The 26,971-nt window shown below is 38.7% G+C and overlaps 1 protein-coding gene across 2 annotated transcripts in view; it reads right to left on the reverse strand.

Moving 5' to 3' along the window:
* Positions 1-2,959: 2,959 nt before the first annotated feature.
* Positions 2,960-26,971, reverse strand: part of AFG1L (AFG1 like ATPase) — a 71,076-nt gene continuing 47,064 nt past the window's right edge. The window contains exons 11-13 of one of the 2 annotated variants that reach the window (XM_050895022.1): positions 9,026-9,166; positions 6,643-6,756; positions 2,960-5,918 (exon numbers count right to left, since the gene is read on the reverse strand). In XM_050895022.1, coding sequence (XP_050750979.1) covers positions 5,775-5,918; positions 6,643-6,756; positions 9,026-9,166 — 399 coding nt within the window. In that variant the 3' untranslated portion in view covers positions 2,960-5,774. Of the gene's footprint in view, positions 5,919-6,642; positions 6,757-9,025; positions 9,167-26,971 lie in introns of those variants that run through there. The other variant, XM_050895023.1, reaches the window with a different exon arrangement.

Below are 26,971 nucleotides of genomic sequence, written 5' to 3' on the forward strand. Positions count from 1 at the left end.
AGAGAAACATCCATTGGACAAAAAAAACCTGCAAGGGCAGATTGGCTGCATCTGTTCTTGAAGTATTTCAGAAGAAGCAGTGAAGCATGCAAAGGGACCTTTTTGGGGGCAAAATTTCTAATTAGACCCTGACGGCTCACTGCTATAGGATGTTTGAAGGGTGAAAAAAAAAAAAGGATCTTAAATTGGTCTGCAGAAGGATCCAAAGTTTACATGAGTAACAAGGCATGCAACCATTGGCAAGGATACAGCCTCCTGCTTCACAAACCTGTGTGAATCTGTAACAGGATATTAAGAAATTTTCTGGATGTTCTTCTCCAACATTGGATACTGCAGTGCTGCAAGCAAGATACTGGAGCAAGTTGGTCACCGCTTGATATTCAATATGACGATCCCGCTCTTCAAGAAGTGGGGAGATTGAATGTTTCCAGTAGAAGGTATAGAAACAGCCCCCAAATTTAACCCCTCCTAAAAAATTTTACACTGCTGGTTTCTGAAGCCCGAACTGTAAAACACTGTTGGCCATCTGTCAGCAAGAACTGTCTGACTACCTGCCACTAGCATCCATGGAGAAGCATCATGCTGCAGCCTTGCTCTCCCATTCACACCACTAATAGGTGCTGCATGAGGGCACCTGCACTGGGGTGCTGCAGTGACCCTCAGACCCTCCCAGCCCATCAGTGCAGCGACTTCTCTGCCTGCCTAAATGTTAACTAACTGCTTCCCAGGAGGACTTTTCCAAGCTGCGTAAAACCTGTAACAACTAACCGCAGAACTAATTGGCTGACAGCAAAAGCAGATCTTGAACAGTAAGAATCCCAAATTAACAGAGAAAAAGAGCACTTTAATTGTGGTTTGCACTCAGCTGGAGCGCCTCACCCTCAACTTGCTGGAGAAAAGTCAGAGAGGTGGAAAAAAGGTTCCAAAACCAAAAATTAGGGCTGCCGGCAGCAGTAACCGAGGAGGACAAGTTTAAACTGCCTCTGGAGGACGACCTTTCTGCCAAGCCCTGCATACATCTACCAAAAGCTGAGCCACGTGTAGGGCAATGGCCTGCGGTGCTACGGCTCATCCAGGCAACCACGTGCCCAGAAACGGCCAGTGCTGCCAGTCTGGGGTTGCCCCCTGGAGACGGAGATAAAAAAAAAATAAAGAAAAAAATCTCACTAAGTAATTAACACAAGGCCTGTCTATTAAGAACACATACCTTAAAAATAGCGTGAATAATAAGTGAAATGTTTGTAAAATCTGGATTTATTAATTTTTATTACAACATAAATTCTCAAATAACAGAAGGATTTAAGTGTTCAGTTTGTTATATATTAGACTCAAAAGGACATATTTTAAAAAAAAAATCTTAGTATACAAGGAAAATCCCAACAGAATTTACAAAGCCACTGTAGTTCACAAGTACAGGAGCTAAGGTTGTTATGAATCATACAGGAAATTTGTCATTACAGGTAGGAGAAAAACTATGTGAATTGGTTAGGGTTTTAATCACAAACCTCAGATTTTTTTTTCTTTAAAATAGATGCATTATTAAAAAAAAAACATCAGTACAAAGAGGCACGTGGTGTTTAGTTGATGGCATTAATTCTGTAACCCAAACAAGGAAAATAATCCACTTTGAGTAGCTAAATTATTTTTTGCACTATTTACATACTTTACTGAAGTATTTTCATCCCAGAGCCTCAGCAAGCATCTTAGAATATTAATGAGTGAAGCCTGGCAGCACTCCAGTGTTAGCAAATAAGAAAGTAACATCATTCCCATTTTATCAACAGGGAAACTGAGGCACCAGGAGTATTCAGATCCAGGTAACTGCAGAAAGAAAACTCCTGGATCTTGATCCTCTTAGCCAGGTCTTGATGGAGAGACGGTTCTTCCTCCTCGTTAGATGGCTGGTGACCATGCTGAGCACTGTTTGAAACCTGGTCAGGGTTTGGGTTTTTTTTTTCATCTTTAAATTGCTGCAAAACAGGTGACATCTATCCAGCTATAGTGTCATTATGATCACCTTTACTCAAAGCCATTAATGGTTTTCCTTTTTAGATCAAAAAGCGACAACAGCAAGAAGTGCATCTTCAGTCCCTCCGAAGACCTTTGGAAGGCTGTCTCGTTATACCCAAAATAATGCAATTGTTCCCTCGATCTGTGCAAAGGTAAATACTGAAAACCAGTAACTTTGAAAGACAGAATTGCATTATTTATTTAAAAAAAAAAAAGAGCTACTGCACAAGAATGCGAAATGAAAATATACCTTTGAAGATAACATGTCTACATGGATAGAGCAACTATGCTCACAGAAGCTGTAATTTAAATTTTCGGGCATTGGGAACGTTCCTTCGTCAATCAAGTATTTGAAACACGTTAGCTGAGAGATCCTCAGCCAGGATGTGGCTTTCATAAACCAACATGAAAAGTTTCACATGGTGCATAAACACAAGGATTTTACTTCCTGCGTCAGCAAAATATCATACCATATCAATAAGGTTACTCGAAAAGACCTTTAAAAATAACTTGGCAATAATGTTTGCTGAATGACTAAAAGGGAAATAAAAACTTGTTGCAGATCTGAGATGATGTGAATTTGCAAGTTAAGAAAAACCTAAAAAGCCAATACTTGAACTTGGGATAGAAGCATCCAGCATAAATCCAGCAATTTTAAAGCCATTAAGGAGCGTGCATAATTTATTCACAGGCATCTCACTGTTTACATTTTGGGAAATACAACATCTTAATGTGGGAATAAAAAGTCACGGACTGCTGCTGTGAGGAGCAGGCCAGGCAGCAGGGGACAGGACTGCTGGGAGCATAGGTGACCCAGCGCCCTGGGGCAGGTCATATCCAGTGTCATCCATCATGCCCCAGTGACAGATTCTGGCCAGCGCCAGTTGCCTGGAAGTTGTCTGACCTCAGAAGACGCTCCCCCCCCCCGCCCCCATTCACTATTGGAAGGAGACTTTATGCATGCTACAGCATCATAGCAGCATTGTAAAATAAGCATATAGGGCCTCACTTTCTTCAGGGAAGTAGATGGACATAAATATGCTTCTGTGGTTACTGCGGGGATCTCTGCCCCAAGCATCTGGGCTGGCTGACAAATTGGTCCCATCAATCTCTCCTTGTGGTCCTGACCTAAAAGTGGCAATCCACACTCTGCAGTGCAACCACAAATACTGCACAGTGATTTAAGCAGCTTTTCTTGTTTTCAGCCCCAAAACACTTCCGGAATATTCCCCATTTCTTCTCCTTGATTACTGTTGGCGCCTACCAATGACTCCCAACAGACGGCTTCCTTGCTGGCCAAGGAAAGACTGCACTATGGTTTTATTTAGCAACATGCCCTGGAAGCAGTGCTGGCTCTGGAAGCTTTTGGGAACTTCCCTCCTGTGGTTTGACAGAGCTTACCTACATCCCTGGAGGCTTTCAACGATACATCAGTCCCACTGCATTTAGGAGCTTCCAAAAACCTGGGGTATCTGAGTTTGGGACGGGTGCTCAGATTGCAGAAAAGCCTCAAATACCAATAGGCAAAGCTGCACCAGTTTGAACACAAACAGATCTGCCCAGGGGGCTCCAGGGATCCCCTGGTTAAAGGAGGTCAGTCATCACCCCCACAGACTGTGGAGAAACACTTCACTTCCCTGGCCCGAGACAGTCTCCATGGGAATGCAGAACCTGCCAGGACCTCCTCTCTCACACGTCCCAAACGTCTCACCTGTGTTCTGCAAGATTATGCATTTCCCCTGTACCACATGACAGAGGAGGACATACAGGCTAAATATATAAACAGTTTTTAAAAGAATGCAAATAAATATCCAGATGCAAGGTGCGTTAGGGTATCTACCACCACCTCCCATTTTCCCACAATACATTCTGGTTCAGACAAGGCAGGAGGCATTTGAATGCTACTAGAAAAAAAGTCAAGGCTGAAGCTTCAGGAGAGTTATCAGCACAGGCCCAGGCTGATGAATATAGACTGCCATGTATAAATATAGAACCACACACATTTAAATTATATATATTAGTTTTATCTATATTTATATATATATGTATAAATTAAGTATACATATGTGTGTGTATGTACAGACACACATGCATGAATCTCAATAGTCCCTCTGTTGAGAAATCTAATACAAATCTCTGAAAATATACATCAATTATTTGGATATCCAAGTATAAGCAATGTATTCTGACTGGGGTTTTCATAAATATGTATTAAAAATCTCCCTTGTGGGAGTCACCCTTGTGGGAATAACAACACAGTTGCATAAGTTGTAAACTATAAATATAGGCTTTAAAAATTCTTTGAAAAACAGGTATAGCCAGTATAAGTAACTTCCAGGACAAACCGAAGTGATCAGAACAGAAAACCAGACTTGAGCACATGGCTCCAAAACATCCGTATTGCCATAACACATGCCAGTGCACAGGACCTCTCCAGTCCTCCCTGCCCCACAAAAGTCCCTTTTAAAAGCTTTCTGTAATTGTGACGGGGGCTACGATTGAAACAATTTAATCAGGCTTAACAAAGGCAGAGAAGAATATTTTTGATAACAGATAGTACAAGAAAAAGGCCATATTGCAAAATCCAAGAAAACCCCTCAAATTTGGGGACATCTCCTCCCTAAGAAGTTAGGGCAATCTTTTCAGTCCATCTGCACAATGTTTTTCCCTATTCAGTGTTTCTAAATATGCTCTTAAAATGTCTTTTTATAAAAATACGCTATAAGCCAATACGCACAATACCGTATTTTGTGTCAGTTAGATTAAAACCAAGAATGACACAATTGCACTTTGAACTAAAAGAAAGTTCCAACTACAAACATGAGGATGGGTGATGTGTTCTGAGGTATCAGTTAATATCTCATCTTTTCCATAAAACACATTCCTATTGTAACATGATGAATTGCCTCAGTAGTACTGTGTACTACTCTCCCCAGATCCGGGCAGGTGCGCTAGCAGCAATGGAAGGTTTGGTATAGATGATGCCTGAGAAAATTCAGGGTAGAGATACGTCACTGGTGTAGAGGCAGCATATCCAGGCTTGCAAGAACCGCAAAATTTAGGAAGAGTATTAACTTGCACTTACATGTTACAGTAGACCCTGTCTTATCATAGTTTCTTTTCCCATCCACGATTACTTAGATCTTAACCCTGTGCGGTTTCAAGTACCTTCAAGCTCCTCCTCAGGGTTCTCTCTTGGTTCAAATCGTTAATTTTCAATGAACCAGACTGAGCAACAGTCTGATTACAAGAAACTCTTAGAGCATGAAAGTCAGCAGATGGCTACACACAGAAAATAGGAAAAAAAAACCCCCAGAATACACTACAGAGGAGTTCAGGATTCTAGCAGGGACCTATACAATATCAGGAGTTTCATAAAGAAAGCATTTGACTTTTCTTTTGTGCAAACTGCATTGTACTTGACAGAAGCAGTGCATGAACCACGAAGTGCCCTCTTCACATGACATCATAAATCTGCTGTGAACTCTGCACGGCCCATTAACTTTGTCTCTAGACCAATTCTCCAGAAAAATTCTAATCCCATTAAATTTCCTGAATGTCAAAATTATATTTTACAGAAAAGAAAATTAAGGCAAAATTTCACATGTCCACACACTAGTGGTACAGAAAAATAACTGAGTCCTCATGTCTTAAGCACAGAAAACAACTGATGAAAGAAAACATGGTCCAGACGATAAAGTGCAATTATTATTTCAGTTGTGCTAAAAAGCTTTCCAATTCTGTAGTTTTACTTCTTGGTGATTTTACTCAACTTTTAACTTTTTTTTGCTTCTGTCCCCATCTTTCCAGTACTGTTCAGTTTGCATTTCTGTAAGTCGTGAGACAGTACGCTGAAAGGCAAAGATTTCCTCTTCTCCTGTAAACATGGAGAGTCCTTTGGCGGAGTCCTACATTAATACACAAAAACAGTACCACAGAACTGTGAGAGACATAGCTGTACTGAAGTGCATCCTATCTGACTCCTAAGGCTGAGTGCTTTACAGGCTTTGACAACACAAGACAGCAGTATGGCACCAAAAAAAAAAAATTAACGTCCAAAAATTAAACACGTATTTCAGCTAGGTGAAAATAGAATATAGCAAAACAATAATTTGCGTTTAAAACAACATGATGACACGTTAACCATCTATTTTCACTTTTCTGTTGACTAATTGTATACTGATTTAGACAATTTAAAAACTCATTAACGACAACTAGGTTATAGGGAAAAGGAAAAACAAAATAAGCAACATGCAAAATAGTACTGTTTGTGAGGATTTGTGAGGCAGTCCTATATAGCCTAGGAAGAGGTAGAACAGACCATCTTTTATTTCTGTATTTTAAATGTAGGACCTAAAATTAAATCAGTATTTTCATACATGATTGAACAGATATAATGATTAACAATCAAAATTACCCCAAAACTTATGCAAAATGGTTCTATATATTGTTACATTTTCTTTGACTATGAATAAATAACGTAACAGCAATTATGAGAGTGACAGATACGCTGCAGAAAAAGCAGCAAATGACTAGTTAAATGTTTACTTGATTCCTCTTCCTAAAATGCTGCTGTAATTGAGACCAAAACCAATTTTGTTACAAAAGGGAGACGATGTTAATATCATGTACCTGGCTCAAGTCCAAATCATCCATCAACACTCTGTTATCCTCTAGCTCACCATTGTCATGTTCTACCAGGAACAAGCTTTGGAGAGGAGTCACTGCAGAACAAATAATACGCACCTGAGAGAAGGAAAACAGGCAACAATATCATCACTTGGGCTTTACAGAAAAGGGATAAAAGAAAGGCAAACTTCAAATTACGACCTTGGGTTTTTTCCCAGGTATTTTCCCTTTCTCTTATTAGTACTGCTGTTACAGATTTACCAGACTTAGTCATTTGGAATATTAACCTTACAGGATCTTTTTCTCAGTAACAACTCATGTAGTTTTTACTCAGAGAACAGCATAACTGTGCTATTAAATACTCAGAATATCTGCTATACAGGCAATGAGTTCACAATCAAGTTTACTTTCTAAAACAACAGCTATAAAGTATTAGTAACCAATGCTTTCTTTCCCCCCGTAGTTAGATTCCTCTCAGTAGGTAAGTGCACTGCACACATATTTCCATCTAAAGAATGTTTAAATTCCAAATTTCCCAGAAGGCTGAGTGGAGCCCCTCTTGCTTTCACCTACGCTACTGAAGTGCACATTATTTGCTAATAACAATAATGATGCTGTTTTCATGTCTGCTAGGAGGAGATACAATGTGCAGTGAGATACAGCATCTCTGGGGGCGCTGCAAGGAAGACAGACTGAAATATTATTACAGAAGGAGACACTTGTTGAGAGCATGCAGGCAAAACGTCTGCATTGTGGACAGGTCTCCACAAATATGCTCTCTCAGGTATTTTTTCCAAAAAACTACTTGTAACAGGAGTTTAACACTTGTGTTTTTCCTACAGAGGAAGCAACAGAAAGCAGCTGTTTGCTTGCAATTCTTAATGACAGCACATAGATAGAGCAGACCACCCCTCCACCCCTATTTCTAACACACTATTATTAGTTTATAAATATTAGCATATCCTTTTAGAAACTGTCCATTTCCAAATCATAAAGCACAAAGAATCTGGCTGACTTGAATGAGACTACTCATACAACACTTAGTCAGTTCAATACCTTGCTGAATCGGGGCCTTTCTGATCATCTTGCCAGGACATTCTTGGAAAAAAAAAAATCTCAATCGATATTTCCTGATTGCATAAATATTTAAGTGTGTGCATATATAATCACACATAAGATACGGTTTCATATCTTGTATTGAAATCATCTTAAACATGAACTTCTCTTTGTTTTAGTAGTTCTGATTTTGCTTCCATGACTGAAACCTCTGTAAATCCACATGAAGTGCTGCATTTATCATTACTATTCCATTAGCAGTTCTGCAACCTAATGTAAACCCTACAGTGACTGTTTCCTTTAAACTTAATAATGTAACTATGCTATTAACTCCTCTGTACCCTGTTCAGGAAGGCACTGATTCCTGACCAACTGCCCATACAGATTAAAATTTTGAAAATTTAAATTTACTCCAGCACAGTTGGCAGCACAACCTTTCATTATTAAAATGATGACATGGCTTCTGTGGTGTCCTGGCTTCAGCTGGGATAGAGTTAATTTTCTTCCTAGTAGCTGGTACAGTGCTGTGTTTTGGACTTAGTATGAGAACAATGTTGATAACACACCCATGTTTTAGTTGTGGCTAAGCAGTGTTTATACTAAGTCAAGGATGTTTCAGTTTCCCACGTTCTGCAAGCGAGCAGGTGCACAAGAAGCTGGGAGGGAGCGTGGCCAGGACAGCTGACCTAAACTAGCCAAAGGGATATTCCATACCATAGGACATCGTGCCCAGTATATAAACTGGGGGAGCTGGCTGGGAGGTGTGGACTGCAGCTCAGGGGATTGGCTGGGTATCGGTCAGCGGGCGGTGAGCAATTGTATTGTGCATCACTTGTTTTGTATATTCTTCTTCCATTATTATTACTATTATTATTTTCCCTTCCTTTTCTGTCCTATTAAACTGTCTTTATCCCAGCCCATGAGGTTTACTTTTTTTTTCCCCGATTCTCCCCCCCATCGCACTGGGGGGCGGGGAGTGAGCGAGTGGCTGCATGGTGCTTAGTTGCCAGCTGGGGTTAAACCACGACATGGTTTTCCTGGCTTAGGAAAGAAATAACATCCTTATTCAAGAAAGGCAAATGAGCTCAGGCTTATATTTATGGTCATGCTTAATACTCACAGAAACCAAAAAAATACCTGCTTATTTGCCTTTATTGCAAAGGGGCCTTTTTTGTGAAGCTGGAATGATGTTTCTTTGCAGTGCTAGTTCATTCTCCTTATGTTTTCCAAATCATTACTACAGAAAGCCTTACTTCAAACCAATTATAACAGTCAGGGTTTAGGGCTCCCAATATTATACCTATACATATAGGAAAGGCTTGGTTCTCACCTTGTGCTCATAAAAGGTATCAATAACAGTAATGAAACGACGAGCTTGTGTCCTTTTTGCCATTGTAAGAAGCGGTATGTCACGAACAAAGACCGTGTCAAAATGCTTTGATATCTCCAAATAGTCACTGGCCCCAAGAGGCTGAAACAAAACAAACCATAAGAAATGGAAACCCATGATAGAATGATACATAAACACTGTATCTTGAAATACTACAGTTACAGAAGAGAGGGTGTAAAGTCCTGATCATATTCTTATTTTTGTTTCTTCATATCTTGCTTCAGGAATGCTTGTTTGCCCTTACTGACATAGGTATATATGGGTGCTCATTCATACTGTCGGCTTTACCTGAACAGTGTTCAATCATTAAAAATGTGGCTCTTCAGCATCCTGACAATGTTATGATCTCTCTGACAACCTCAAACAAAATAATCACTATAAACCATAATCCATAGAAGAAAAGAAAAAACATGGTTAAGCTACGAAGTCAACCTAAAGCATAAATAATCTGAACAGCTATTAGGATGCTTTTGAGCAGCAAGATTTTTAAACACAAATGCATAGGCTAGTTACTAAATCATAAGCAGACCTGCATTTAGTTCACCCAAGACTAACCCAGACTGAATAAAAAATTTATGTTCTAAGTACTGAAAGCAACAGGAAACAGACAAAAATACAATTTTGTAGCAGTTCCTTTGTTCATGGTTTCACCTGTAATGATGAAATAAAAATCTTTAATAAGAACTTATTAGTTTCTATTTGTGTATCTAAACTCATCAACAGAAGATATGCACAAATAGTAGTAGCTCATTCAAGTACACATTCAAATACATTCATTTAAAATTACTTTTTCATTACATGGAAGATAATTTTTTCTGCAAGATCTACCCTATCAGTACCGCAGGCAGTACTTTATCTTGAGCTATTAAGTCATCGTATCTAGGAGAAAAACTTCCTACTCCTGAAACTCGTCCCATCAGTTTTACTTCTGTGAGTACTTCAGTATCTTGGATGCAACTACTCCATAGAGCAAGATCAGCAGCATTTTACATGATAATGTCACAACTCCCTTCCCAGCTAATGAAATGTGCTGTACCAACAGTATAATATGGTTATAAAGCACTGCAATACTGCTAATATCTTAAAAAGAGTAAATAAAAAAATATTTTCTCTAACTGAAATTGCTAGACAAATTTGCTGTAGGCCAAGCATAACTGCTTAACTAGAACCCTTCTGCAAGAAGTTATTCTGAGCAATTATTAATGGCTGTCCATGACCAGGACTTTGGGTTTTACTTAGATGCAAGAATGAAAAACCTGTAGAAACAGTCTATGTGCAAGCACAGGAGAGTGAAGCCCTGATGCCATTCCAAAAATTCTTCTGAAAATTAATGGGAATAAGCTAGAGCTTCTCACCAGCTAACCCCCCAGGCAGGTATTAAAGCCTCTGACTCTAAGCCAACTGGCTTAGAGTCCCATTTGCAGTCTCATGAATCACCCTGCTTTCCCATTCACAACCATGCAGCTTCCCTGTGACATCTATGGAAAAGAATTATTACAAAAACTTTCAAGTGTCTTTAGCAGTGTTTAAGAGCAGTATATACTATATCCTCTCCTCAAAGTTATATATACTGTTTATTTTCTCCCTCCATTTCAGTCCCCCAGCCACTACTACGGACTTCTTAACCAGAAACCAAGAAACTAATCATCACAAGGGCCACCAGCAACAGCTTCATGCATCACCTCTGAAAAAAATCTCATCTGGATAAAGAGCAGCTGAACTCAAAATGTTTTGATGAAATAAAGCACGAAAAGGTTCAAGAAAGTGAAGGACTGCTGGATGGAAACATTACAGAGCTAGCCCACCACATATCTCACCATCAGATACAAGTGATAGCTAGCTGGACAACAACTGTATCAAGTGCAAAAGAAAACAATGGAAGCACTAAAAACAACACAACTAGGATGCTGCTGGAGATTTTAAGATTGGTGGTAAGCAAATGCTTTAGGTAACGGTAATTTTTATTCCATGCTTAGGACCGAAGTATTGTTAAGTACAGAGGAGATCAAGTACGCCTGTGTGCTGAGTACCTGAGAGGGCCAACAGCAGTGATCTAATTGCACGTGAGAAAGGAAGTAATTTCTCATGTCTGTCTTTAGGTAAGAAATTACAGACATCACTGCTATTCAGGTTCATTCTTTTATCACATGAAGAGCCCAAGCACTCTTCTGCCGAAGCCCAAAACCCTGAGGAATTATTCTGTCTTGCCCCAATGTGATACTTTCTCACCCAAACCATATGAATACACCCTCCTCATTTCAAATGCAAAGTATCAAATATTAAAAGCTGATTCCTAAAATAAATAAATAAATAAAAATTAAAAGCTTCAAACTTTTGCAAAATCCGCAAACTGAAGCGCCCAACCGCTGATCTAAGAACCTGGTGGGCACCTTGGTGGATATCCAAACATGAAAATGAAAAACCTGGGGAGTCGGAGGGAGGAAACAGGTGGAGGACAAAAATAAGGCTAATGCATTTCAAACAGGAAGAAAGGAAGATGGAATACTTCTTTTGCTTTTTATACAGACATAAAACCACAGTTCATAGAGGGTTACAATATGCATTTTTATCACAGCCAAACAAGAATTCAGTCTACTTCAGCAGTGCAAAAAGCAGGCAAGTCAAAAATTCCTCCAATTAAGGACATAAAAGGCAGATCATTTTGAGCTGTTTAACAAGAATTTCTGAAACACCTACGCCAGCACTAAGTGATAATATTCTGTAAATGTTGGCAGAAACGTGTCTTTGGAGACTCCAAAATCTTATGATCAGAAAGATCTGAGCCTATCAGCCATAAGTATTTTAACAGAGTAAGTTTGTACCTCCCTGCCAGGACTCAAGTCTGGTGAGACGCAACTGAAACTCCGAGTCAGCCAGTCTGTTGTTATATATGGCTCAGCTGGCATCAGCTGTACTTCTTTACATAGAGGAGTTCTCAAACTCTCTCCTTTTAGAGTTTAGAAAGACATAACCCCGGAGATGAAGACAAAGCTTTTACTCTCGTTCTCAACATGACTTACTCTCATCTTGGACAAGTCCTTTAATTTTCTTCTGCGTTACTCTACTTACTGTAAAAAGAAGGAACCACCAGCAAATTTGCAAACGCTCTGGGGACAGTTTAAAACCCTTTTTGCATTCCTCTAACCTTGGTATTGGCCCAATTTCCATGCTGCCTGCAATTGCTTCAAAGCTTTTCTAACTCACCCGCTACACTCAAAATGCTCCAAATGCAGGAGACGGTGATGCAGGGGCACCCCGACAGCTTCTCAAGTCACATTCTCACTGGCCTGCTGCCCTTGCAAAGCTGGCATAAGGCTGGCACAAGCACCCACGTACCAACTCTGTGCCACACAGGAAAGAGCGCCAGGGAAAATGGGTTCAAGGCCAGATTACACCACTGCTAGAGATTCTGGCTGTACAGTCCCTATACAGAAGCTCCAATGAGGAGCAGATTTCTGCTGTTTCAGCAGCCAATAGCCCTCCCCTCACCTTTACAGTATTGCCTACTTTTTCCTCATCTTGCAGCAAGTATTGGCTGAGTCCTGACTGCCAACAATACAGGCTCAGACTAGATAATAAGACTAGTGGGAAATGATTTTAGACACTTAGCGCTGTCCTCTATATAACCCTCCGGGGCTGAAATTTATTTTATGAACCTCAAGCAGTCACAGAAAGTATTTCATTTTAGTCAGCAGCACACGTGAAGGTATTACTGCCTCTGAAGTTGCTAATGAAGCTACAAATCCTCCTAATATTGATACATATATATGCAATCCTCTTATTAAAAGTTCAGCCTGATTAATCTGGTCCTCTGAACAACATTCTAAAAATAACAACTTGATTTGGTGTTTCTGGTACTGTCTGATCTTTTTTGTTTCACCAATTACCAATCAAAACTAAACTTCAGAACCATAACACATTTATGTAACAATTGTCACTTACCATTTGTTACCAGTTCTTTCACATGCTGCAATACTATTTTTTTTTTTTAATTAACAGATAAGAATCTTTCTTATGGTATTATTGTTTCTGCATGTGTATATAAGGTAAAACTGTTGTACATTTTTGTCATTAACTCTGATGCCAGGAGTCAGTATTTTATAGGCATCATACTAATGCAAAACACATTAGCACTAACATGGGCTACCCTCCTGACAAAGTGTTTATTCCACTTCAGCCTGCTTGACTGAGTTCTCACCTTCATTTGTTTTTGTTTCTTTGTCTACTTAATGCATTTTCAGGTATCATCATCTCAGTTCAAGTAGGATGTTTATTATTTGGAGCTCTCTGTGGCCTGTTTTAAGAGTTAGTCGTCTCCTGTTTCTATTATATATTCCATTTAATTAAAGTATAAAGCATCCTTCTTCTTTGTTGACTCATCAGTGACAAAGTAGCTCATCTTTTAGAGATTGTCTGAAGAATACAGAATGCTTTACATATGTTAGAAAAAGACATTTCATATCAAGAGAAAATTTATTTTTGTTGATGTTGGAAGATATTCCAGGGCCAGTTCCAATAACATCCTGAAGAGTTGCGATTGACAATAACTACAATTTAGTGCAGACACTCCAACACTCCAAAACTTCCTAAAACCAAAATACAGTTTAGGACTAGATAATATTTACAACTTAGACATTAAGCAATAACAAAAAATTATAGAGCTCTTCCTGTTGTTTCCAAAGGAGCCACACTCTATCACTAGTAGCGCTGATAAAATAGAGCACTGAGGTAATATTTCAAGATCGTAATTCAAGAAAGGAACAGAAAAACCTAAGGCATGATCTGTGATGCAGCTGCATGCTGAAGTTTAAATAAAAACATAAGACAGTGAGGGCACGGCTAACTTGGTTAAAAAATTTAGACGCTGATAGCAGCGCAAATCTATTGGAAAGCTCTGTAAGTTACAGGCAAAGATGAGAAGTTCATTTGAAGCATTATTAATAAACTGAGAATTTATTTAAGAAGGCAATTTCTTATCAAGTTTTACCAAAGGTTTCTGGTAGCAAAAAAAAAAAAAAAAAAAAAAAGGCAAGTCTGTGTAATTAAAGATCACATCAGAGGGCATACTGAGGAAAGATTAAAATAACGTGCAGTTTTGTTTTGGAGCTTCCTAACTAAGCACTATGAGTTGGCCTGCAACTTTAAAATCATTATTTTAACTTGTTTGAACACTACTTGACATGAGGCTATACAACTTGTTTGTTAAAATATTCACCAATTGATTCATTATTCTTTCTTTTAAAGTATTCTTTAATGTATATTTTAGTTACTAAGAGGGAAGACACCAAAAATAAACAGACCACTGATGTTTCCAGCAGTAATCACACAGATGAAAGCTACATTTTAAAAAACATTATTAAAGCTGAAAAGTCAGACACAGATGTTAGAGAGCAGTTGCCTGTGCACTCTTAATCTTTATCTCTTGGATATATGCTACAGTCTTGACTTACATTCACTGATGCTTCCCCCTCTCCCAGGACCCTTGACCTACCAGTATGCAGAACAGTGCTTCTCATATAATGCACACTTATCAACACATGTTTTGTCCTCACTTCTGGCGTGTCACAAGTTCTCATTTTTCACGGACTTTTCAAATGCTTGTGTGGAAGAAGAATTATGCATTTCTTCTTTGGCTTTTGTTACCACAACAGCTAGGTACTTCACCTGCAGTAATGAATTTACCTCCACAACTATGGCTGTGAATCAAGAAAGTGATACTATCTCCATTTTACAAACAGAGGACAGAGAAATTAAAGTTAAAAGCATATGTGAGCTCTTGATGCCAGGTTAAGGACCTCTGAAAGTTGATTTTTCAGGTTTCATGGAACACTACCAATTCAAAGTACAACGCCCACTGACTTCAGTTAGAGCCGTGACTACAGCAGTCTAGGACTCAGTGCCTCAAGAAGAATGTCCAGAAAATTAAGATTACAACTGCCAACAGTGAAAAGGTAGGGTTTTGGTTGGGTTTTTCTGGGGTTTTTTTGTTGTTTTTTTTTTAAATAAGAATAGTATCACGCACTAACTCTGGTGCAGACTATGACAGAAGCCAATTATGCAAGGCAGCATTCAGCTGTATGTGATCATGTAATTACAGTATCACATAGCAATGATTATTACTGTAGTGCCTATGCAGAAGGAGGGACAAACTCAGATAACACAAGCAACAGTCATTCTGGAATTTCTTAACTGCATTTTGGTGTTGATAGCACCTTATCTTATACCGACTGCACATCCTTTGTGTAAGCTGTTTTCCAGCTTTGACACCCACGTGGATGATCAGTAGAGCAGGAATCTGAGATCTATAAGCCCTGGGGTAGAAGACATTTTCTGGATCAAGGACAGCCCCTGCTATCTCAGGTTATCTCATCACAGAATCCTGGTAAGAACTGATTTTGCTTGATCTTACAGCAGAAGTTTTTAGTCACATTTCTCATAGTGGAAAGTTGTTTCAGATCTTTGCTCTTCTGCTAATTAAGAAGATGCTTGTAACTGCCAGCTTTTTTTTGTGTGTTCATAAACAATTTTATATTCATGTATGACAGCGCTATCTACTAACTGAAATAGTGCTTTTCCGTTCTTGGTCTTTATTTGGGGTGACTGATGCGGATGAGGTTCTCACATTTCTTTTTTTTTTTTTTTTCCCTCCTGTGAAGAGAACACGCATGCCATTCTAGCCTAGACTCTCCCAAGTACACCTTTTCTGCACCTGCTCTGCTTGAGTTCATTTTCTTGCACACAGATGAATACTGCTTTAGTCATTGATATTTGCCCATTTCCCCATTTTATCCCAATTGAGTTGAAATGTCGGTCTCACTAGAGCGTGCTCCTATGTTCATTCATCATTCAGCACAACACTCCTGCCTTAGAAGAGCTTATCTACTAAATAGCAACAGACATCCATACCGAACCTACAAGAAGTGAGATGTCTCAAAGACCTATCAGCTGGTCAAAGCTGGCTACAGACTGGCAGAACAGCAAAAGGCATGTTTCTGCTCCCAAAGCCCTCACTGCCAAATTTCCAGTTCCAACTCCAAAGTATAGCATTTGTCAATGAAAAGGTCTCCAAAAACAGTGAAGACAAAAAAAAAAAAAATTCCTGTTTCTTTGTACAGTAAGCAAACAAGCCTACAAACAATTTCAACAGGTATAAGCAGGTAAAACACAAAAGGCTATAAGAAAGAAGTGTATTTACATCAAAATTACATCTAATTCCTCTTAAATAAGCTACTAGATCACAATTCAAGTGATCTTGTGATTTTTTTAATTTTTCAGAAGAACCTAGAAACCATGAGAATTAGGTTTACAGGTCATTCTACTTATAGGCTTATTTAAATATTGGCACTTACTGTTAAGATTTCAAAACCATGGTCAACAAAGCTTTAAAAAAAAAATAGTACATTCAGACATTTAAGAAACAAAAAATTGAATTAAAAAGGCAAACCCTTAAAACTACAATCAGCTTCAGAAATCTTGTCTGTGTGTATTCCCTGGTCTATAAAGTATAGGATCTAAAACCTCAAGGTTTATGCAGCTTTCACTGAAGGGAGTGCTTTCTAAATGAAGTCCTGATACACATAAAATAAAGTATAAAACAGAAAGGCAGTTTGACTAACAATATTACTACATTACAATATTCCCACCTGAAATAAGTTTCTTCAGTGTATTTTATAAAACATACTTGTGAGTTAGGTAAGGCAACTTTTTTTTTAGGTGTAGAAACTGATTAAATTCTTACAGCAAATGTAGCTACTGAAAGACAGAGTCTCAGTCCAGAGCTTAAGCTGCAAAAGCTAATCTGCTGGGAAAAAAAACTAAGATCAAAATCAAACTAAGGAAAACTATATTCTAAAAAGTTACTGAAAATAGTGCTCACTTCTGAACAACTCCATAGTATGTTTATCTGCAACTGCACCCAACAATCCTACAATCCTAAAGATGACACCAAATTATACAGTCGATACCTTCATTAAAAACTGCTAAATGTAATTCCCTCAAAATGACTCAGAATCATTAAACTGCAAATGCAGCTGAGTTGTGTCATCATGTACGGGAGATACTCAATTGACTTAAAGACAGACACTTGCCTTCCTAAATCACTTGCTGTCTTTGAAAATGGTGATGATTTTTTTTTTAAAAGCTTAGTTACATTTTTCATTTTGAAGTGCAAGCTATTCAAGTTAGAAACCACATCTTCCTCCTGGTCTGTACAGTGTGCCTATTGCAATGGAACAACAACCTAACAGAAATGGTTTGCCACTTCTTCGTTGTGTTAATCTACACAAATACTGTATTTTGCCAATTACAGAAACGCTAAGCAACTTCTAGAAAAAAAAATCATAATAAGATAACCTTTTACAACATAGACATTAAATTTATTTTCTTAGCTTTGTTATGCTGTAGTATGTTTGCTAATGGTTAGTAACCCAAATTCCCTTGCTCTGTTTTCCAGCTCAAACTGAAAACATGACCTTATTTAAATTACTTTAAAAATAATAAACCTCATAGATTCATCTAGCCCCATATCCTCTAACAATAGCCAGAAGCAGTTGTCTAGGGTGAATATAGGAATAGGATATGCATATGTGGTGGTTTGACCCTGGCTGGATGCCAGGTGCCCACCAAAGCCACTCTATCACTCCCCTCCTCAGCTGGACAGGGGAGAGAGAATATAACAAAAGGCTCATGGGTCGAGATAAGGACAGGGAGAGATCACTCAGCAATTACCGTCACGGGCAAAAGAGACTCGACTTGGGGAAAAATTAGTTTAACTTATTACTAGTCAAATTAGAGCAGGATAATGAGAAATAAAACCAAATCTTAAAAACACCTTCCCCCCATCCCTCCCTTCTTCCCAGGCTTAACTTTACTCCTGATTTTCTCTACCTCCTCCCCCCCAGCGGCACAGGGGGACGGGGAATGGGGGTTGCAGTCAGTTCATCACACGTTGTTTCTACCGCTCCTTCCTCCTCAGGGGGAGGACTCCTCACACTCTTTCCCTGCTCCAGCGTGGGGTCCCTCCCACAGGAGAGGGTCCTCCACAAGCTTCTCCAACGTGAGTCCTTCCCACAGGCTACAGTTCTTCACGAACTGCTCCAGCATGGGTCCCTTCCACGGGGTGCAGTCCTTCAGGAACAGACTGCTCCAGCGTGGGTCCCCCACGGGGTCACAAGTCCTGCCAGCAAACCTGTGCCAGCGTGGACTCCTCTCTCTCCATGGGTCCACAGGTCCTGCCAGGAGCCTGCTCCAGCGCAGGCTTCCCACAAGGTCACAGCCTCCTTCAGGCATCCACCTGCTCCAGCGTGGGGTCCTCCATGGGCTGCGGGTGGATATCTGCTCCACCGTGGACCTCCACAGGCTGCAGGGGAATCTCCGCTCTGGCGCCTGGAGCACCTCCTCCCCCTCCTTCTTCCCTGACCTTGGTGTCTGCAGAGTTGTTCCTCTCACGTCTTCTCACTCCTCCCTCTCTCTGGCTGCAACTGCTACTCCCCTGTAACTTCTCTTCCCTTTCTTAAATATGTTATCACAGAGGTGCTACCACTGTTGCTGATGGGCTCGGCCTTGGCCAGCGGCGGGTCCATCTTGGAACCCGCTGGCATTAACTTTATCGGACATAGGGGAAGCTTCTAGCAGCTTCTCACAGAAGCCACCCCTGTAGCCCCCCCCCGCTACCAAAACCTTGCCACGCAAACCCAACACAGCATATGGCAATACTTTGCTGATATACTTTCCCAGGTACGAGTGACTTGTTGTTCATGAACTTCCATGCATTAATGTATTAAACCTTTTGCATTTAGCATGACTGTTTGTTCTTTAGTTTACCCATCCACAAAACCAGTTTTATAGACATACTTTCCTATTGTGTTAAGACATTATGTTCATTGGTACCTGGCAGTTGGATGAAAGGACATATTTAACTACCTAATGAAAAGACTATAGGATCCATGAAACAAAGTTACTCAACCTTTGTAAAGAAAAGGCTAAAATGTGTTTGAGTACACTACAAAGTCAGCATTCCCAGCAGAGGGCAGTAGTTGCTATGCACAAGTGAGAAGACGACTTTAAAAGATAATACTGTGGGGAAGACTGTATCTCCTTACTCCCTTAGGACCCTGGAAGATTACATATAAGGTACACTGTTCTCTAAATTATTTATACCAACTCAATACTCAAGCTAAACTGTCACAATTATCAGTTTTTAAACAAAATTTTAAAAGGGAAGTGAAGAAAGAGGACTGGCAGAGGATGATTTTTCTAAGGCATAATGAACACTGACCTTTATGTGTAAACACAGAGAAATGAAACTACTCTGATGGGGTAGTAAAACTTACATTTGCATGACTGCTAGTTTATGATATTGAGATTTTAAAATCAAGTTAATATGTACATTTTATTTTTAAAAGTATTTTCATCTGAACTTTCGATATACGTACACCTGCTGAGAAAAGGTATAAGGAAAAAAAAAGGTTTTTTTATAAACACATTGTTGAGTTCAAGTTATCAGATGTGACCATCCAAAAAGCCTTCTAGAGTTTGTCAAGGACAATTATAAACTGTATTTGCTTGTCAAGAACCAGCTCCTTAGAATCCACTATTGCGGTGATCTTTCATTCGCACACGAACTCAATGAAAAAATTAACTAATTATGTTTTGCAACAATCTAACTCCATTGGTAAGTGTATCCCTCATTGTATAGAAGGAGAAACTCACAGGAAGAAATTAATTAAAGGCCACAAAGAATGGGGGAAGTTAACATTAGCATTAAAATCAGGAACTCTATGTCAGTATTCTGCTTGGTGCCTCTCCCAGCCTTCTCTGGCTACATTTGTTCATTTTATGGGGCCTTAGAAAAGATGGTATGATAACAAACATTTTGATAAAAGCCAAGCATAGTTCTCCTGGATGATTACACTGGAGAAGCACGTTTACAGGACCCCATTCTAGTGAGTAGGTGACTGCTTTCAAGCCACGACAAAAGCTACCATGTGCCATACTGCCACATAAACCCTCATGTGTCAGATCTGAAAAACTGCTTCTCATTTTGCTCTAAAGCAACTAAAATAGATCAATATCCTCTCAGCCAGCATTTTTTAGTTTTCCACATGTTCACATAGCCAGTAAAGCAAAAAAGCTAAGTGTATGATTTTGATATTAACTAAATTAGCTAAAACTTGGGATTTTCCTCAACTGGGAAACTATGATTTAAAAATTGATGCACACAATAATGTAACAAGATGCTTTCTACCCAGTCAACTGCATGTCACATCAGCATCGCACACAATATATTCTCTGTATTTTATTTTTATAAACATTAATGGACAACCAGTAATTACCAATATCTGATGCATTATTTTACACAGAAATAACTCCTTATATTCTTGACATGAAAAAATTTGATGCCAACACATGAAAGAAGAAACAAAAGACTATAATACTAGAAAGGCACCAACTCTATCTCCCAAGGTCTTCAGGTATTAATTACAAAAGCAGCTATTTTGAAAATTCTACTTAAAGCTAGATGTTTCAAATGGTATAAAGTTACCAATTGCTGATTTGCTATTTTAATCTATTATGTATTGGCTGACATTTCATGAAATCATGTGATACCAAAGTGGAAAATGTTTCAATATTTCCCTTTAAAAGAGAATTTTTATTTTATTTCAAAGAAACATCACTGAATTTGAAAAAGTTCTACAGACTGTTCATATGATGAAATATTGTATTACAAAAGTTACTGTCTAAGTAATCGTCTGAGCAATTTCAAACACATCTTCTTAATCCTACACCAACGAATGTAGGGGTTTAGGTCTGGACATTTATCCCTCTGGACTGCACTGTAACAGTTACCCAAGACCAGACTAGAAGACAAATTGTTGCAACGATGTGCAAGCAGTCATTTGGGTGATAAGCTATTTCTCCAACATAACAAAAGCATCTATCTTTTCACACATTGACTCTTGCAAAACTTAAATGCTTCTTTCTGGAACCATTAAGGGTTATGGATAGCCGAGGGAATCAATTCACCAAGTTTTGAGTACAATGTTATCCAGTCATGCCGCAATGATTATTGAGAACCATGTGAGCAGTGGTATATGCCAGTTTCAGAAAACTCCCAAAAATAATATTGCAACTCCAAGATAATATTGCAACAATTCAGTGTAATCTAAAATAGCTTCCCAAAACAACTGATTCCCTTCATTACACTCACTTATCCCTCTACCTTAAATTAAATAAAGTTTTTGGAATTATGAACCAAATGTAACAGAGGAAATAAGTTTAACCAAAGTTAATTGCATTAACTAAATCAAATTAGATGATATTTTGAGTTGTTTTGTCAGAAGATGTTGACAATGTAAACTTTTTACACACACACACACAGAAAATCTTGCTATCTTGTATTTACTAGATGGGAAACACGTAAGCAAAAGTCTAAACAGAGTTGATCTCCGTCTTCCATTATGAAACTAGTTTTCATCTTGAAACTTTCCCATTCTGAATGGATGCCTCAAACTTACTTCATATGAACATGCATCTGTGTGTGTGAATGAATATTTACTTGTAAAAGTTTCAGTCAATTACTATATTTCTAAGAGTAAGGCTATTATAGACCTTGCTCCTCAAGTTAGAATTTCCTTTAGCAGTGGCTCAGTGAGAAGTTGTAGTGCTTCCATGCTGTGGACCAGGAATGTCAAATTTGGAAGAAAGGTTGCTTGGTATCAGGGAAATGTCTTAAACACGTCCTGTGAAACCCCACTCAAATCCAAGGAAGTTACAAGCCTTGGAAAAACACGGTCTGAACTCGCTGCAGAGACTGACAGTAGACTAAGTATTGTCTACTCCCGAAAGCATGAGGGGCCTGAGTGCAGGTTATCCCCTCGAGATGGGCTGGGCGCGTTCCCCTGCCAGCTGCTGAACTTGTTCACTGCAGGTGCAGTGAGACAGTTGCCAGCAGGCAGCAGGGACCCTGAGTCTCTCACGTCCCTAGTTTCAGACAATTTAAGACCAGAAGAGATCATGAGATGCTCTGATTTCCTGAATTTGAGAGACAGCTAAGCCTAAGAACTAGTACTTAGCTCAAACACAAACACCTCTTCCTAAAATGACACCCAGTTTTGACCCAAAACACAGTACAAGGAGGCTCTGCCACTTCCTTCACTGTTTCAAATGTGTGAAAGGGTGCTTTTTTTTTTTTTTTTTTTTTTTAAATCTGAATCTCTCTGTAGTCTCTGGTTTTCATTATGCCTTGTTCTGCTAGATTTAGGAGCCCATTAATACCCGTATTTTTTTTCCTGTGAAAACAGCTGTACATTATAAAATCATCTTCCAGTCCTCTTTTTGATAAGCTGAAGAAATTGAACTGTCAGTCTGTCATCTGAGGGCACAAATTCTCCAGCTCAAATGATCTGTGGCTTTTTCAACAGCCTCTTCATGTTTTTCAATGTCTTTTCTAAAATTCTGATGTCAAACCCACACCTAACATTCTGCCATCAATCTGGGATGTTTCTGAAATTAAAATAATCTTTCTACCCTCCTATTTATTTCCACTCTACTCATCCCAGATGAAATTAGGTCTAAATGCTCTAACACTGGACCAGAAGCTCCTTTTGAGCTGCTTGTCCATTATGATGCCTAAACCTATTTCCAAGTCATTAGGCCTAGGACAGTCTCCTCCTCCTGTGGGTGTGAATTGTGTTCCCCATTTCTAGACGTAAAATTTTGTGTTTGCTTAGACTTAAAAAAGCCAAAACAAAACAAACCCTCTCCGTCCTCCCCAAAATCCCAGTTCTGCTGAGAAATAAATTGCACACAGCATCCTCATTTTCATTGCTCCTCCCCCCCCCACACAGCACACTTTGTATTTACAGCAAATTTGTATTAGCATTTATGTTATATTCAGAACTGCTGGGGAAAAAAACCTATTATACTGGTTTTAGTATAAAAATGTGCTCATTAGAAATGCTACACTCAACAACAATCCTTCAGTAATAATTCTTTTTATATCTTAGTTAACTAACTTATCAATCCATTTAACAAATACTTTCTTGACACTGCATAATGCCAATTTCTTAGTAAGAACAGCATCTACAAAACTCAACTTCTTCCACAAAATCAGGGAGACTGGAATTAATTTCATTTCCATTCTTTAGTTATCCACTGTGTGAATCCAGAACCAGCTTCTCCATTACCCTTTCTGGACTAAAATCTGACCGACAGCCTGCAGTTATACCAGTCATCATGCTTGTGTGGATTTTGCTTGTTTATTTTTTAATATTGGCACATAGTAGCATTCTTCTAGTGCCATGGAATTTCTCTTGCACTCCAACATTTATCAAAAATAAAAAGCTAGTCAGAGATCTCAGCCTAGTTTTCCAGGACTCCAATGATTCCAAATGTATTTGCAGGCTATTTTTAACATATGCTAACTATTAACAGACTGAAAGTTATTTTGTTATCCTTTAGTGAAACAAATATTTCACTCTGCTTCACCTAGAACAAGTATTTTTTGCAAAACCTTTTCCTTTTTCCACATCATTATTAAAAGTTCATCCATCTCCAACTAAGAATAAGCCAATAACATTCAGATAATATAAACCATATCAAAACTCCCATTTTACTTAACAAGTCTTATAGCTGAGCAGACGTGATATTTGCCCAGGAGCTTTAGTTTCTCTTTAATGTTCCTGCACTTCATAACTAGTTGCCATTCATTCTATATTATTTGATTCTGTCTCGACAGTGACACAGGACATACTTTTACTATCTTCTTCCTCAAAAAGTCCTTCTTGTTCTTTTTTGTTGTTGTTTACACTTTCCTTTCCAGTTAGTTTTGGTCATACTTCCCTTTTGCTTTTAAAAATTACTCTTCCTGAACACTCAAATATGTAATTTCACTGTTTGGAAGTATCTTTTGGTTACACTGAATGTTAGAAAATTATGGAGAAGATTGTCCCTACGCAACGCAAATTTCTAGATGCATTCATCACTGTAAGCTCCCATAGAGCTGCTCAAACCAAATGACCTTGTACTGGATGTAGTACATTTTATGCTAGAAAATCATCATTTGCAATTTTCAGGCTAATTACATTTCACCATTTTCTGCATTTCATCTACAGCATAAGCTTCCCATACAGCGGTATTTTTTCTTCATATGCTTTTTATAGCAAAGTGCTCAAGAAGCAATGCACCTCATTCTCCATTTGCAACAGGCCTCTATGAGTACTACCCTCTTGGGTTTGTTAATTAGTAGACTGATTGATATGTATTCAAGATCCTTGTATTAATTAACTTTAAGGCAGGTACCAGTGTCTTTAACGTCACATACTGTCCTCCACGCCTTTTAGCCACTCTGTCCTTAAGTAGGCTGTAAGCACCAATTCCACATTCTTATTTTATGAATTGTCCCATGAGGTTTCAATAATATCAATTATATCTCATTTTTCCCCATTAATGAGAATTTCCCATTTATCATGCTTGTCACCAGGTCTTATCACTGATATAAAATCAACTGCAAATCTTGTTTTCAATTCTGTTGTAGGTTTAATTGGCTCCTGTGACACCAACTTTAAATTGCATTTATCTACCCACAATGCTTTCCTTGGGCAGTCAGTTAAGCCCCTTCCTGGTTGCTACAGGCTCCAGCTAGGAAGATTCCCTGCCCCGTGTCCCTTCACACAATCTGCCTTTCCACGGGACTTCGTCTCCAGGTCCTGCACAAAGAAACCTGCAGATTCACTCTAGCCAAATCCAACAAATTCCCCTCCAGTATTTTCTTTTGTTGATCTTCCTTTTCATTACATCTTTCTCAGCCTCCTAGTTTCCTTTTTCTTAACAGTTGCACTCATGATGCCTGTCAACTTATCCACCATTTGGCACCACAAGCAGTACCAAATACTTTGTAGCTATGTCTCCTACAGATTTCTGCTTTATCCCTCCACATATAGCTCCACTATTAGCCAGCTTACTTGAATATATATGAATGACTTTATACTTCCTGTCATGTTGAATGTCTCCTGACTTAGAGGGTTTTTTTGGCTACAAACACCAGTGCACTCTTTTGGATCCTACCTCTTTCTTCTGTGGCATCAGTGGGAATGACTTCCCATTCTGTTAAAAAAAGACACTGCATGTCTAAGTTTTTCCATTGAAAAGTTAAAAGATTTCATGAAAAAAAAAGGAACATGGTTTCATGGTTTGACAACTGAATTTTTCTTTTGCCTTTTAGCAGATTTTAACAGCAATAGGGCGGGCAAACGGAGCAACAGGGCAGGCAAGGTCTTAAATGCAGCTTATACCGATGCGAATTTTTTACTATTGCTATGAAGCACTATAAAAGTTTACATTCGTGAAAAAAAAATCGTATTAGAAATTCTGAAGTTCATGACTATACTTCTCTACCTATGAAGCGAGCACAGTGATACCACCTTACCAATACACTAATGTAATATTTATGAAGGTACATCAGTGATCCAAAGAAAAAAATCATTGCAAAATAAATAGTTGTATATAACAATCAAAGGTAGAAACAAATGGAGGCACATGCAAAGAAAACAAGCGATGACCGAGGAAGTTGTTAAAAGACAAACATTTATTGTCTGCCATGTTGTTTTAGTTTTAAGCATGTGATGATTCTATTAGAGACTATCATAACACATCTGCAGAAGGTATCTGAATTGAGACAGCATGACTTCCCAAGCCCTGGGTGAGCAACGTAAGAACAATACTGTTAAATGACGTTTAACATTTCATAAGGATTCTCTTTACTTGTTCTGAGCACAAACCAAGCACCTCAGCTCCATTACGCCAAGATGGTCTGAACCCCACATAATTCTTCAATAGGATCAGAACCTTCAGACCCAAAGTAGTGGCTGCTGCTGTGTGAGCTACCAGAGCACTTCTCCTTAGAAACAATTTATCATCCCATTTAAGTACATAAGGCATTTACTGGACTAAAGAAATTTACAAGTGTTTGCTGACAGCATAGTTTCCTGATACATTAAGAGGCACAATGAAGAAAAAGTCTCAAAACTTTTAGTGAAAAGCAAGCTGTTCTACCCATGACATACCTCCATTCTCAGAAATGGCTAACTGGTTTTGTCTGAAACTAAAAACCAACAAAGCCTAAAACCTACAGCCTGAAACATAACTATTTGGACAGAAATTTCACTGGTTATCAACTTGGTAGCTACAAGGAAGTGAAAACATAATGTTATAACCAAAAGACTGGTCAGCATCCTGAATCAAAGGTGCTACTGGCCCAGTTTAGAGTTGTGATCATTTAACAGTAACTTCAGGTGTCAGCAGAGAGGTCACTGAACTACATTGCAACTTCTGGGGGACTGTCTTCAAACCCACTGGAGGTCATATACAAAGAGAGCTTTTCAGGAGTCACACCCCACATGTTTAGCAGAGAATTTGGCAGTATTTAGCAAAATCTGCCAAATTTTGAGAAGCCCTTGTACAGCTAGTCACAACTAAGGCATGCAATAACAGCTTTACTCTAGTGCTGCCAGGATTATTACTCCTTTGCTTGAGTATCAACTTAAACCCCAGATTTTAAAAACAGTATTTGAATGCTTTTTACATATTGATATGTTATGACTACTAATATTCCAGCAATTATGTTAGCCCAGGTACACACTGTATTAGGATTTTTGAAGACAATCTGTGATATACTTAAGAGTGAATTTACTGTATCATTAAAAGAAAATTATTATTGTTCTTTTGGAGAGGAGGTTTTTTTTTTCCTGTTAAATTCAAAATCTTTCTGTCAAGTTAAAAAAAGCCCTTTTAATTTAGTACGACTTGGGAAAATAGGGAGTTTTTGTGTTTCAGATTTTTTTTTTTTTAAACTGTGAAAAGTCTGAGCGTTAACTGATCTAGATTTGA

The sequence above is a fragment of the Gymnogyps californianus genome, chromosome 3, assembly GCF_018139145.2.
Source record: "Gymnogyps californianus isolate 813 chromosome 3, ASM1813914v2, whole genome shotgun sequence".
NCBI lineage: Eukaryota > Metazoa > Chordata > Aves > Accipitriformes > Cathartidae > Gymnogyps > Gymnogyps californianus.